Source organism: Scatophagus argus, chromosome 24 (genome assembly GCF_020382885.2).
Source record: "Scatophagus argus isolate fScaArg1 chromosome 24, fScaArg1.pri, whole genome shotgun sequence".
In the NCBI taxonomy this organism is placed as follows: Eukaryota; Metazoa; Chordata; class Actinopteri; family Scatophagidae; genus Scatophagus; species Scatophagus argus.
Window position 1 is genome coordinate 2350559 of NC_058516.1, and position 12050 is coordinate 2362608.

The 12050-nt window shown below is 44.7% G+C and overlaps 1 protein-coding gene across 8 annotated transcripts in view; it reads right to left on the reverse strand.

The window, feature by feature from the left end:
- The window catches only part of LOC124055185 (plakophilin-4-like), a 38780-nt gene that overhangs the window by 17160 nt on the left and 9570 nt on the right, over positions 1–12050 (reverse strand). For 2 of the 8 annotated variants that reach the window (XM_046381722.1, XM_046381726.1), the window contains 5 exons: positions 5254–5366; positions 4593–4627; positions 3841–3972; positions 2374–2528; positions 55–523 (listed from right to left, as the gene is read on the reverse strand). In XM_046381722.1, the coding sequence (XP_046237678.1) occupies positions 55–523; positions 2374–2528; positions 3841–3972; positions 4593–4627; positions 5254–5366 (904 nt within the window). Of the gene's footprint in view, positions 1–54; positions 524–2373; positions 2529–3840; positions 3973–4592; positions 4628–5253; positions 5367–12050 lie in introns of those variants that run through there. The other 6 variants (XM_046381725.1, XM_046381724.1, XM_046381723.1 and 3 more) reach the window with 6 other exon arrangements.

A 12050-nucleotide genomic window follows, 5' to 3' on the forward strand; every position in this document is an offset into this window, starting at 1 on the left:
TCCTGAGGAGAAATCTGAACTCCAACAACAACAGCACCAGCATGTCGGACTGACCTATGAGGCTGTCGGGGCGGGGCAGTGCGCTCCTCTGGTACAGGCCGTATGGATCAGCTCCGTAGGCCAGCGGCTGGCTCTGCCTGGGCAGCGTGGAGCCGTAGTGCTGCGGCACCGCCGTCATCCCCGAACGCAGAGGTGACCCCGTCAAACCCCTCCCCTCCACCAGAGAGAGGGTGGAGCCCAGACGACCACCTCCTCCTCCTCCTCCTCCTATCACACCCCCACCTCCCAGGGCCTGCGTGCCGTCAGTCGGGGAGGTTGGCGAAGGGCAGGAGGGCGGCATGCTGGTGCCGGGGAACACAGCTGCCAGAGGTTTTGGTTCGGAGAGGATGGGCGAATCGTAGGTGCTGCCTTGGGATGTTCGCAGGGAGATGCGGGAGGGCGAGACGGTGCCGGCGGTGCCACAGCCGGGAGACTGGCTCCTGGAGGGGAGGGACGCCATCCTGCGCAACATCCGGCCAGACACCTGTGAAGAAGATGAAGAGAGAAATGACTGAACATGTGACCTCTTGTGTGAGGCATGTGTTTCATTTAAGCGTCATACAGTCCTCTTTTGTTTTTGCATGCTTGAATAAATGCCATTACTGAACTGTGAGATAAACCCTGAAAGATTAAACTCCACATGTAAGCGATGCCCTGATTGCTCAGCTAGCATCAGCATGTAATAAAGGCAAAAAGCCCCGAAAAATCATCTTAAAAACATTTGTATTGTCTCTTAAACTATCCAGTTATCTACTATGTTGGGCTTTATTGTTATCAGAGTTATTATAAAAAGATCGAAACACATTCAAAGCATCTCATGAGCTCAGATAATAAATTTGGTGCTTTTGAGAGACATTTTCAACCAGAGGAATCACCTTAAAATATGTCTACAGTAAGTCAGGAATGTCATCAAATGATGTTTTCTTATTTTTAACCATATTCACCTGATTCTTGGCACCCCTGTGCTCTCCAGTTCCCAAACAACCAGAATGTCAAATATAATATTCATCACCCTGTTTACAGTTGACCAGTTTAACATTTCAGTTGTTTTCTTTATACCTGAGCGGTGAAAATTGGACTCTGCATGCTGCACTGCTCCCATCTGCAAATACACTCCAGTCACCAGTAATGTGACACTCGGAGACAGGACGCTTCATCACGTCTGATGAAGGGCATCGTTACCTCTTTCATTTGTCCAAGTAACTGAACGTGCGTGCCTTTGAATAAATGTCCACATTCATTATACTGCAGGCTGAGCTTCGCAAGTAAATATATTAGGTTTCAGGGGAGATTTGACAGAAAATTTCATATTTATGGTGACAAACATTTACTTTTTCCTCCTTATTACCAAATGTAAAATGTCCCTCAATTAAAGACTCAGCCAACTGGATGCCAGTCTGTGCTGCCTTAATCCATCAAAGCCTTAAACGCCTCGAAGGAAAATTAAGAGTCGAGGCATGTAAGCCCATCCACTGAGGCGGCTCGGTTTGGAATAAATCAGGAAAAAAGAAAAAATTCAAATGGGCTCACTATAATCTGTCACTCCTGCTTCTACTGTCATGCAAATGGCACATAATTATTAGCCACAATGAAAGGAGCTGCTGGTGTTTGAGTGTGAACAATTTTAAGGTAAAGCTCGATTCGATTTGAAGGGTTTAGCTGATGTTCTTCATCATTCGTGACAGTAATTGCTGGGCCACTCCTTGCTGTCATTACTCCTGGGATGAGGATTATAATTCACACCCTCATATTTCAGGTGACGCCAGTCTGAAAAAAGTCGGACGTGTGAAGTAATCTGGAATATGGCTTGAGGACATGACGGTTCGGTTATACACACAGTGCACAGTTGCCGCTGGGGAGAAAAGACGCGGCATCACGGGAGTTGCTGTATTCATTGCTAAACAACCACCGCTGCCCATGAAAATCAATCTGACGCGACTCAGTCAGAAATGTTCATGGACATTGGACACGTTCGCCGAGCTCCCTCTTCTCTCTGAATCTCTGACTCTGCTGGAAGCTACAGTGACAGGAAATGAAACTTATAAATGAAATAAAACTTCTCACCCGTGTTAGCGTGAAAGTTCATTCATTCATTGGAAAGCCACGACTAAATTGTCGATACTGTTTCCTCTTCAGCTTTCCAAGGTCAGGAATGAACGTTCAGCCTCACGATTTCGCACACTTTTTGGTCCATTGTTAAAAATAATCCTCACATAAATACTTTTATACTCAGCTTTTCAGATCGGCACAAGCGCAAACATGTATCAGCTCTTCAACAATGGCAAGAAACAAATGAAATGGCTGCCTGCGTAAGCCAGACGAGTTCAGGCCTACCTGCCCAGAGGCTTGACCCTCGGCTCTCGGGCTTCTCGACAACGAGGCTCGGGGCTCCGAACGCACCACGTTCTGGTTGCTGTAGTAACTAATGCTGCTGTCCTGGTAGCCGCTGTCCGAGTACGAGGTCATCTGGGCCGAGTGACCTCCTGAGCCTGAGAGGAGAAAGAGAGGGTGAAGAAACATCGCTCGGGGCTTGGAGCGAGAGTCTGAGGCCTGATCAGACCGATCACATCAGTCACTGGGGTTTAGTGATTTGCATATTATCTCACTTGGCTTTCAACTTGGTAAAAGGCATTATGCATATAAATAGGAGCGTATGGACATCTGCATTAAGCCTTTATGCTGTTCCTGGAACAATCTGCATATACTGCACAGCTTCCATAAGGCTGGCCTACTTTCTTGTGTAGGATGAAGAAGAGGGAGCATGTGGGGGGGTATTTTTATCAGTCCACACCAACTGTACCGAATATAAACAAGACCAAAGGCAAACTTGTTCTTTCAAAAATTTCAAACAGCTACCCAGACATTACATGTTTACCGATGGTAATTTATTGGAATAAGACGGAGGAGGGTGAAGAATTCATGCTTGTTTGGATGCAGGATAGGTGACAAAAATATCAGAAAAAAGATGAAACAGAGACCCTCTTTCACACATAAGAATTCACAGCTGCACTGACTGCACCGGCGCTTTGCTCTGTCAGCCAGCCATGTTTCATGGTTTAACACAAGCTTTGAGGAGGCTTGATGGACCCAAGTGTCAACTGCTCCAGTGAAGATGCCTAATGTCCAACAGCGACAGGCTGTGCTTGTACCGCGGAGCTGCCGGGCGTGAAGCCGTGTGAAACTTTTCCGACAAGACGGTTAAAAATAATGAATAAAATTCAGACAGCAGAGTGGTGACAGACTTTATGTTTTGGGTGATTCAGACTGATCTGAACAGATGGTGAATGGATGATTTTTACATTTATTTTTTTTTAAATGCCACCACATTTATTACACTTATTCATACTTTCTGAGTGACTGCCTGGTAAAAAGCTGCACATCAGCCTCCTACTGCAGAGCTAATTACAAGTGGGATCTGTGGGAATCGTTATCGAGGTTCGGGTTCCTCTCACTTGGCAACAAAAACGGTGGAAGTTGTAACCACGGCAGCAAATTGACCAACAATCATTAACTCTTCCTCCTACTTTCAGAGGAGGACTTTTGTGTCCGTTAAACACCAAGACAACAAGAACTTAAAAGGTTACGTCTGGTGATAATATTTATGTTTCTTGCTGTCCAAGTAGTCCCAAATCTGGATTAATCCGCTGCTGAAAACAGTCCCAACAACAACAACGACAACAACAACAAGAAGTCAGCTTCTTATTTAAAGTTTGCACAGTTTTGGTTATTTCCCAGCAGAGAATCTGCTTCAGATGTCACAAAAATGTAGTTCAGACCGTGTGGTGTGTATATTTAACAGACCCTCACTGTCATGCAGGGAGGCGCGGTCCGGTTCATTCAGGTACAGTCCTTCCTCCGCCTCCAGGTGACGACCAGGACATCCAGACGCCTCCATGACTCCGCCCTGCAACTCTCCGCCTGCAGAGGTGTCTGCTGTTAATTTAAAAACAGACAGCAAACAAACAGAAGTCCTGGGCAGGCTTTTTAAAAAATCCCCGGGCTGAAAAAGCGACACATTTCCCTCCTGAATGGTAACTCAAACTATAAAGTGCGGCAAAGTCTGTATGAAAACACTTTAGCAGCATCACCTTTGCAGACAGAATCCTCTTAATCTGAGAAACTAAATGCATCGATTTTTTTGACACAAAAGAATATAACAGTTTATAGCAATACTTTTGTTTTATTGGAAAGGCGACAGTGAAGAATAGGCCAGGAAACGGCGTAGAGGGATCTGTGACAGAATAGTATATGGGTCCATTTCAAAGCCCATATACGGCGGCGGAAACATTGTTTTGTTTTGCTTCGCTGGTCGGTGCTGCATGCAGGCAATTTTCAGCCCTTTTGGAGGCTAAATTGACTTTCTACATGTGGAAAAATGCTTTTTTAGTGCTAAAATCATATGGAATTGATCTTGTTTGGAGCTACAGGACCTTCTGTTTACAGCATACATCCCGAGGTTTGGAAATCAGAAGTAGCAATTTTTTCGTGACCCTGAGTCCTTAAAAATAGCTTTTTACAATAATTGTGGACGGTTAAAAAGCAAGAAATCGTACCTGCAGATCTCCATGCAAACGACTTCTCAGATGAGCTTTTGACAAGAGAGGAGAGGAGGAAATGGAGGAGACAGACACAGAGAGAAATGTAAATCAAATCAGAGTCATGGCTGACCACTTCATATTCAATCAGTCCAGGAGGAGGGAGGGAGGGAGGAAAGAAGGAAGGAAGGAAGTGCTTCTAATATAAAAGAAAAAAAAGTACATGAGAAATATTTGGCCTGGAAAACATTTATTCACATTCAACCTCAGAGAATGTAGAAGAAAACAAGGCATTAACATGTGGATTTCTTTCAGTCAGCTGGGGATCAGACTTGTCATCGAACCTGATACAGGCCATGAAAGGTGCGATCTGAGCTGATGTCTGATGATTTGAGGAAATGTCCTGCATCTTGAACCAACATCCTCACTACTTTTAGGTACATCAGAGGGGCAAAAGTTCAATGTGAGCTCAGGGTTGTGACTGTCAGCTATCTGAACATCGTTCCTCACAAAGACAAATATCACCATTACGTGGTTTGACAGATCAGGCTCCAACCACGCCTGACTTACGGCCAACTGAATACCCAATTACCTTTTGGGGCGTTTTGAGACCCAAATATTCAGACTTTCATATGAACTTTGTGAAAGAAGCACATACGCTTTATGTCATCAAAACTACCTGCTGCTGTCTCCTGCTGGGGACTCGGCTCCCAGCATGCACCTCTCCAGCTGGCTCGCCACGATCTGCCGCTCCTCCTCCAGCTCCCGCGTCAGCCGCTCAAACTGAAGCTCCTGCGGGAAGACATTTACGGCAACGATTACAACCCTGAATCCAAGACGACAAGGCAATTTAAGCCTCCTTTTTAAGACCTATTTGATGCCAGTTAGAATTAAATGCAAAACCCATTTTGTATTTGCTCTGCATGACTCGACTGATTTCTCACCGAGCTCGCAGGGAGACCGAAGCATTTTTTTAAAGCTGTTAAGGTGGATATTTTAAACAGTAAAACTGTGTCCAGGACCTCGTAATGGCCTTCAGTTCAGATCATTTAATTACAGATAAGCTGAGATTTTCACTCCAAAGCACAGAGCATTGAGCAGAGAATAACATAATGTAGATGTCAAGGCTAAATTTTACGACTGAGTGCAGAAACAGATAGGACCTGCTTCTCATACTTTCATTATTCTGTACTGAGCGCTCTGGACTGCTGCCTGCTGCTGTCACAAACTAAGTGAACTGGAAGTCCAGATGCACGTCTTTACCTGAGACCGAGTCCCTACAGTGAACAGGTTTGCAACTAACCACTGTTTTCATTGGCAAACTTCTTACGCATTTATTTCCTTGAATGACAGAACAACAGCCTCTAAAGTCACAACTCCAGCACATTTAGTCTCACACAAGTTCCAGTTCTGCGCATGTTGAGGAAGACTGATGGGGAAGCAGTCCACTATGAATCACCCTGATGCACCAAAGATGCTGTCTGCAATTTCGGGTCCATACTGTTTCTAAGTCAAAATTTTGTTGGAGTTTGGACGGTGGTTAAAATATAAACATAACACATTTCACTGGTCACCAGGTACAGAGAAATCAAAACCTTTAAAGGCCTCGAGTGAACATAATTTGATTTTATACAGGTTTATACAGGTACGAGAATTTGGGGCCTGCATGTCGGTCTCTTTCTCGTCTCTCTCTTCAGGCTGTACCACGTTGTAAACGAGGGATGAACGAGCTTGTGTGTTGTAGGTTAATGGGAATCACATGCTGCTCGCCGGCTCAGTACTTTAGGATTTAAGTGAATCACTGAACACGCCGAATGTCCTCTCCTTTACCCCTGACAACCCATCATTAACGAAGCATTCTAATTTTTTTTTTAACTGGAGTTAGTGGTTTGTGGATTTCCAAAATGTGATTAGGCACATAAGCAATGTCATATCTATCTCAAAATATCCATGAAATTTAGTCATCAGAGCCTACTGGTGGCAAGTTTGACCACCCAATCACGAAACACAACAATATGTTCTATTTATTAAAAGCTCAAAGAAATGATAGGGAGCTGATGCCTTGCCCAAGGGTATGAAAAGCGGAGCAGATGTTAGCCGACTGTGGCCCAACGGCTGGTACTTTTGGCACTCTCTCTTTTGAATTGTGTTACATAACACAGAGGCTTCCCAGCTGCTTCATAAATCTTCTAGGAACCACAGCCGGTGTCATCGCGGCGGCCCACTGGAGAGCCAACTGTCTCCAAATAACGTCTAAATATAAAACAAGCCAGGTGGAAAACACGCAGCTTCCCAAGGAAACCTCGTGCAGAAGCAATTCAGGAAACGTTCTCAGTCAAAGTGAAATGTGTGATAAGGATGATCTGTCCACTGTGACACGCTGAACTGAGCTGACAAACTGACTTTCATTTAAGCAGCAGAGGACAAAATATTCAGACATTCAGATTTACTTTGGTGAAAGCACCAATAGCACAATGCAAAAATACTCCATCACAAGTAAAGTCCACACAGGGAGGTTTTGTCAGTCATCTACCTATCCGGCTAGCTGGCTAATCTATCGGATTTTTTACTACTACAGTAGGGTGAAAGTCCTTCAGATCATAATCCTTTAAAATACACAAAAGTCTCTTAAATCCACACTTGTGGCTTTTCATCTGTTTATGTCTCTTGTTCAAAGCCGTTCTGTATTTGGGTCAGAGCTGGACATGTTGAAGCACCGAGCCTCGCCAGTCTCTTTGGTCAGGCAGACAACAGCGACGTAGCTAACGGTTTTATCATGATGGCTGTTGGGTTGTGTCAGCAGACTGAAGAAATGTGCGTACAATCACAACAGAAACAAAGTAAAACAGGCCCGATTTCAGAGGCATTTCAGCCGCTTCTGAAACGACAAGGAACCCCAACAAACAAACGTTTTGATTCAGACCTGAAATGAAGAAACCTGAAGAGCGCAGATATGGACAGGGAAGTGTGTATACGTCATCATTTTAGCTCAGGCTGCATGAAACTTTAAAGATCCTCATGAGGAAATTGGGGTACACACAGCCAATTCTGCAGTGTTAATAAATGTTGATTTTTCTGCAGCAAATATTCCAAGCTAATTGGCGAGATGTTTGTCCGCTTCACAGGGCTGACAGGGCTCCGAGGCGGCCGCCCCAAATTAAAGCTTTTATTTTGAAACCAGACCAGGATTTTTTTTTTCTTTCAGTTTTTAATTGGTTTTCTTCTTTAAGATAATTTAGAGAAACTTTTCAGGGTTATGCCATACAGAAAAATTAGTTAAAAAAAAAAAAATCCAAAAATATCACACAATAAACTCTGAAGGTTTGGAAATAAAAATCAATTCACAGTTAATTGCTGAATTGTTTCAGTCATTCTTCAAGCAAAACTGTCAAACTTCTGCTGCTTTTTCAGTGATGAAAGTAAAGTGTGAGATGCCCTGTGGACAGCGTAACTACTTTAAAGGACTCATCAGTGTGCCAGTCAAACAACATGCTGCTCAAACATGCTGCATCGTGCCGGAGCGTCACTACTGACTCTTACATCACTCCCGAGCAGCATGGAGACGGGACAGGAACACACAGCCATGCCTATCTGAGCCCCGCCACGTTAGGGCAAGCCTCGAGGGACAAACAAGAGCCCTGCTCTCTGCGCCCGTCACATCGTGATGTCTGGAAACACGTCTTGCCGTGCCAGGCGACGTCTCGTACCAGCTGGGGGCTACCGGACGAAAGACTGCGTTTTATTGTGCGCCGTCACAAACACTTTTTCACTCTGTCTTATCGAGTGACACCAAACACAGACCCCTGCGTCTTGCTGTGTCTAATCACAGCCCGGCAGTTTGGTTTATCCAGACCGCATCTGTGATATCCGTGAAATGTTCGGCCTAGTTCTGCGGCTGCGACTTATCGCTGCTCTTGCTACAAGTCGTCGTCTTAAGAGGAAGAAGTCTGTTATTTTTTTTCTTGCGAAACAATCTGCATACAGGGAGAAATCATCAGAGGAAAAACACAGGTGCCAGTTACTCCACCCACAATAGCCTCAACAGACCACAAGGCCGTGCATCCTGCTCCTTGCTTTGCCATCTATCAATGCTCTCTCTGCCTACACATGCAACCCATAGGTGGATTAAAACTCTTCCAGTCTCTTTACACGCCCAAACGCCCACCTGCGATGGAACGTAACAAGTTGTGCGAGCTTTCTGAGGGCTGTGAAAAGGCATTCTGGGAGACGGTGTCAAATTGGACTCTCTGAGAGTGTAAATAACCTCTGGAAATGCAAAGAACATTGCAGATTGATGAGATCTAAAAAGAGTATCTGAGGGTGGATTTTCCTCTTTGATTTCCTCCCTGTAGATCAAGAGAGATCTGCTTCCTGTTGCTGCCACAGTTACTCTGCTACAGGCCGCTGACGTGACACGCAACTTCGGGCAACCGAGTCAACAAGGCGGGCTGCAGCAAGAGGACATCACAGGCGCTCTCTTTCCTAAAATATGACAGAGCGCACGCATTCAAATCCAGGCAGATGTCAGACAGCAGCGGTTTTATGCATCAGATACCATCAGGGCATCAGCGCAGCGCCGGGCGGTGACATAACTGGATTGACAGAGCCGGTTTAACCCTCACATCCAGACTGTGACCCTGCAGCTCATATGAGGCAAACCTCATGCAGGAAAAGCAGCCACACAGCTCCGTCAATCATCCCGATCGAGCTCGGCTGATAAAACTGCTCTGACGGCACATGTGGTTTTTCTGGACCAAATCGTCAGAATCAATCCAAACACGGAGAGCGCTGACATGGCCCAGTTGTTGTTGTTGTTGTTGTTTTATTGAACACCCGCTCCCCCCTCCCCACCAGCATCCTGGGCAGGGTTTTTGCTGAGCACGCATGTTCTTCATCAGCCGCACCGTGCGTCACATTCATACAGTGGGACCCGGCTTTTACACCTGGGAGCTGCCCTGCACAACACAACAGTCAGGGAACCAAACAAGACCTCGGATGAATATCTGATAACATTTTGGCAGAAGGATCCTCCGTATTTTAGAAACAATGAAATGTAAACCTGCTTTGTTTTCCCTGACAGGATGAAAAGACCAACGGGAGAATTACTATGATGTTACTGTTCTCCATTGACCCGAAACACCAGAGTTCTCTTTTATTGTTTATTCATATTAGGATTGAACTTCAGAGGTAAGTTGCGTTTCTGCGCTCTGCAGGCCAAAGCTACCATGATGTGCTGCTGGAGGTCAATTTCAAAATCAACCCAATGAAAATTCATACAGTGACGGCTCTGTGAGCTGCTTAGATCCGATATCAGGGGCATATTTTATTCTTGATTTCACTGAACGATGCAAATAGCAGCTACAGAGGTCTCATCTCTCATTTTGGAGCATGTTTGCTGCAAGCTGTCGTCTCAACATCTAATAAATCTCACAATGTTGGTTCCAGAAGTGACAAACTGTGCACCAACACGGCGTAGCTTTCCAAGTTGCTCCGTCTCCAGCCCTGATATTTCCCTGCTCACGTCTATCACTCTCCTACTTTTAATGGGCTAAATGAGAGCAAAGTGGAAAAGCATCAGGCCCTGAACACAATGGGAGGCAATAAGTGATGTGCTCCATTTAGCACGTCTAATTTGACATTTTTGTGGAGGAACTGCAGGCAGTAGATTTGACGCTTCGGCGGCGCTGCTGCCTGCATTTCAACACAGGGAAAGGTAAGAAACTTGATGACATTTTGTGGTCGCAGTCTGTTCCACAGTCTGAGACAAGCTACATGATATAATGTTTGCTTCAAAGTTTAGTCTGTGCTTTTTTTAACCTTGTTAGCTGTGAATCATCCATCTCTTGCTGTCCTGTAATCAACATGCACCACCTGATCAGAGAAATTACGAAACGCGCCTCGTTCTGTCGAAGGGAGACATTATGGCTTCCTGGTTCACCTGCAGCAAATCCTCAAAACTAAAAGACAAACCAGGTTATCTGTCAGCTTCTCCTGACATCCAACAAGTCCTAAAAGCTTCATGACAGATCACTTTCAGTCTTTATCTTTTATTTTGGGATTAAAAGTCCTTCGACTGAGACTGACAAAGGCTATGGTCCTGGTTAAAATCAATCATGAGGACATTTTTGGACATTCACAGAAAAACGTTTGGGTGAAAAACGTTCAGATCAATCCTAATGATTGCAGGTTCAAACGTGTTGACCTTAAACTGCTTCTGCATCCGTTTCTGTTAATTACCAAGAATGGCCTCCAAATTAGACTCCTGCATAAAGGCTAAGTATGGATTACAGCACAAGTGCTTAGGTTGCAGCGTTGAATGCTCTTATGATAAATGCAGAAACAAAACAGCAAGCAACACTCACTTCAGTGCAATGCAGGAAAACGATGCAGCAGTCGTGGATTCTCATGTTTGATATGAGTGAGTTTCTAGCAGCAAGCGGAGCCTTTGAGGCTTTAAAAATCATCGAGGGGTGACAAAGGAGCTCCTGCTGTGTTCAACGAAAACCAAAGCAGCATCAAGGAAGCTGAGCAGCTTTTTCCTTAACTCCACATCAGTTCAGACTTAAAGAGAAATCTGAGGCCCACATTTTTGGTCTGTTAGTTCCAAGGAAACCTGCAGATTAAAAGTACGAGCTGATTCTCTTTTCTTGGACATCATAAGCCTTTAAATAGCAGTGTGCCTAATTCAGTGTCACACACCCAGGGACTAAGTTGAAAACATGGCCACTGTCCAGGCATAATTAAGAACAGGAGGACAGACAGTCTCCCATGTCGACGGGATAGAAAGAAGCATGAAAGTAACAACGGGGACGGGAGACAGACAGAGAGAAGGAGGCTGCGTTCGAGTGTTCGAATGTCTCTGTTGTGATTTTACCCATTAATATGGAACAGATCAGATGTTTTTCAATGAGTGTCAATAGCAAAAATTTAGAGGAAAAACAGATGTCAACCTCTCCGACTGTCGGTTCAGATCAGCATTCAGCACTCAAAATATGTCAGTCAGACGTTAATTAAATTCTGCATCATTTGGTCAGAGACGACTGTCAAAACTCGTCACGCTGGCACTGAGCAGCGATGAGACTGTAAAGGGGTGAAATGCTCAAGCTGAATGTTCGGGTTCATTCAGAAGCAGAAGACACAACTGTGCCTGAAATGTGTGAACGGAAACAAAAAGAAAAAACACAACAGTGTCGTGGCATTGCTGTCAGTTCGTATCACAGGATGAATATTATCTGGTGACCACATGAGATCTGTAGTAACTGCAGAACAAACGTTCATCTCTCGAACGCAGAAGTCATCTCACAAATGAACTCTATTTAAATTAACTATGTTTTCCCCCCACTTTTCCCATCATTTTGGGGGCAGGAATCATGGAAGTCCAAGGAAATTATTAATGAGAGTTTTAATAGAATTTTGGGTGCAAATTTCCAGAGGCTCAGCACGAAGACCCACTACATTTCAGTCTCATCTGGAGAT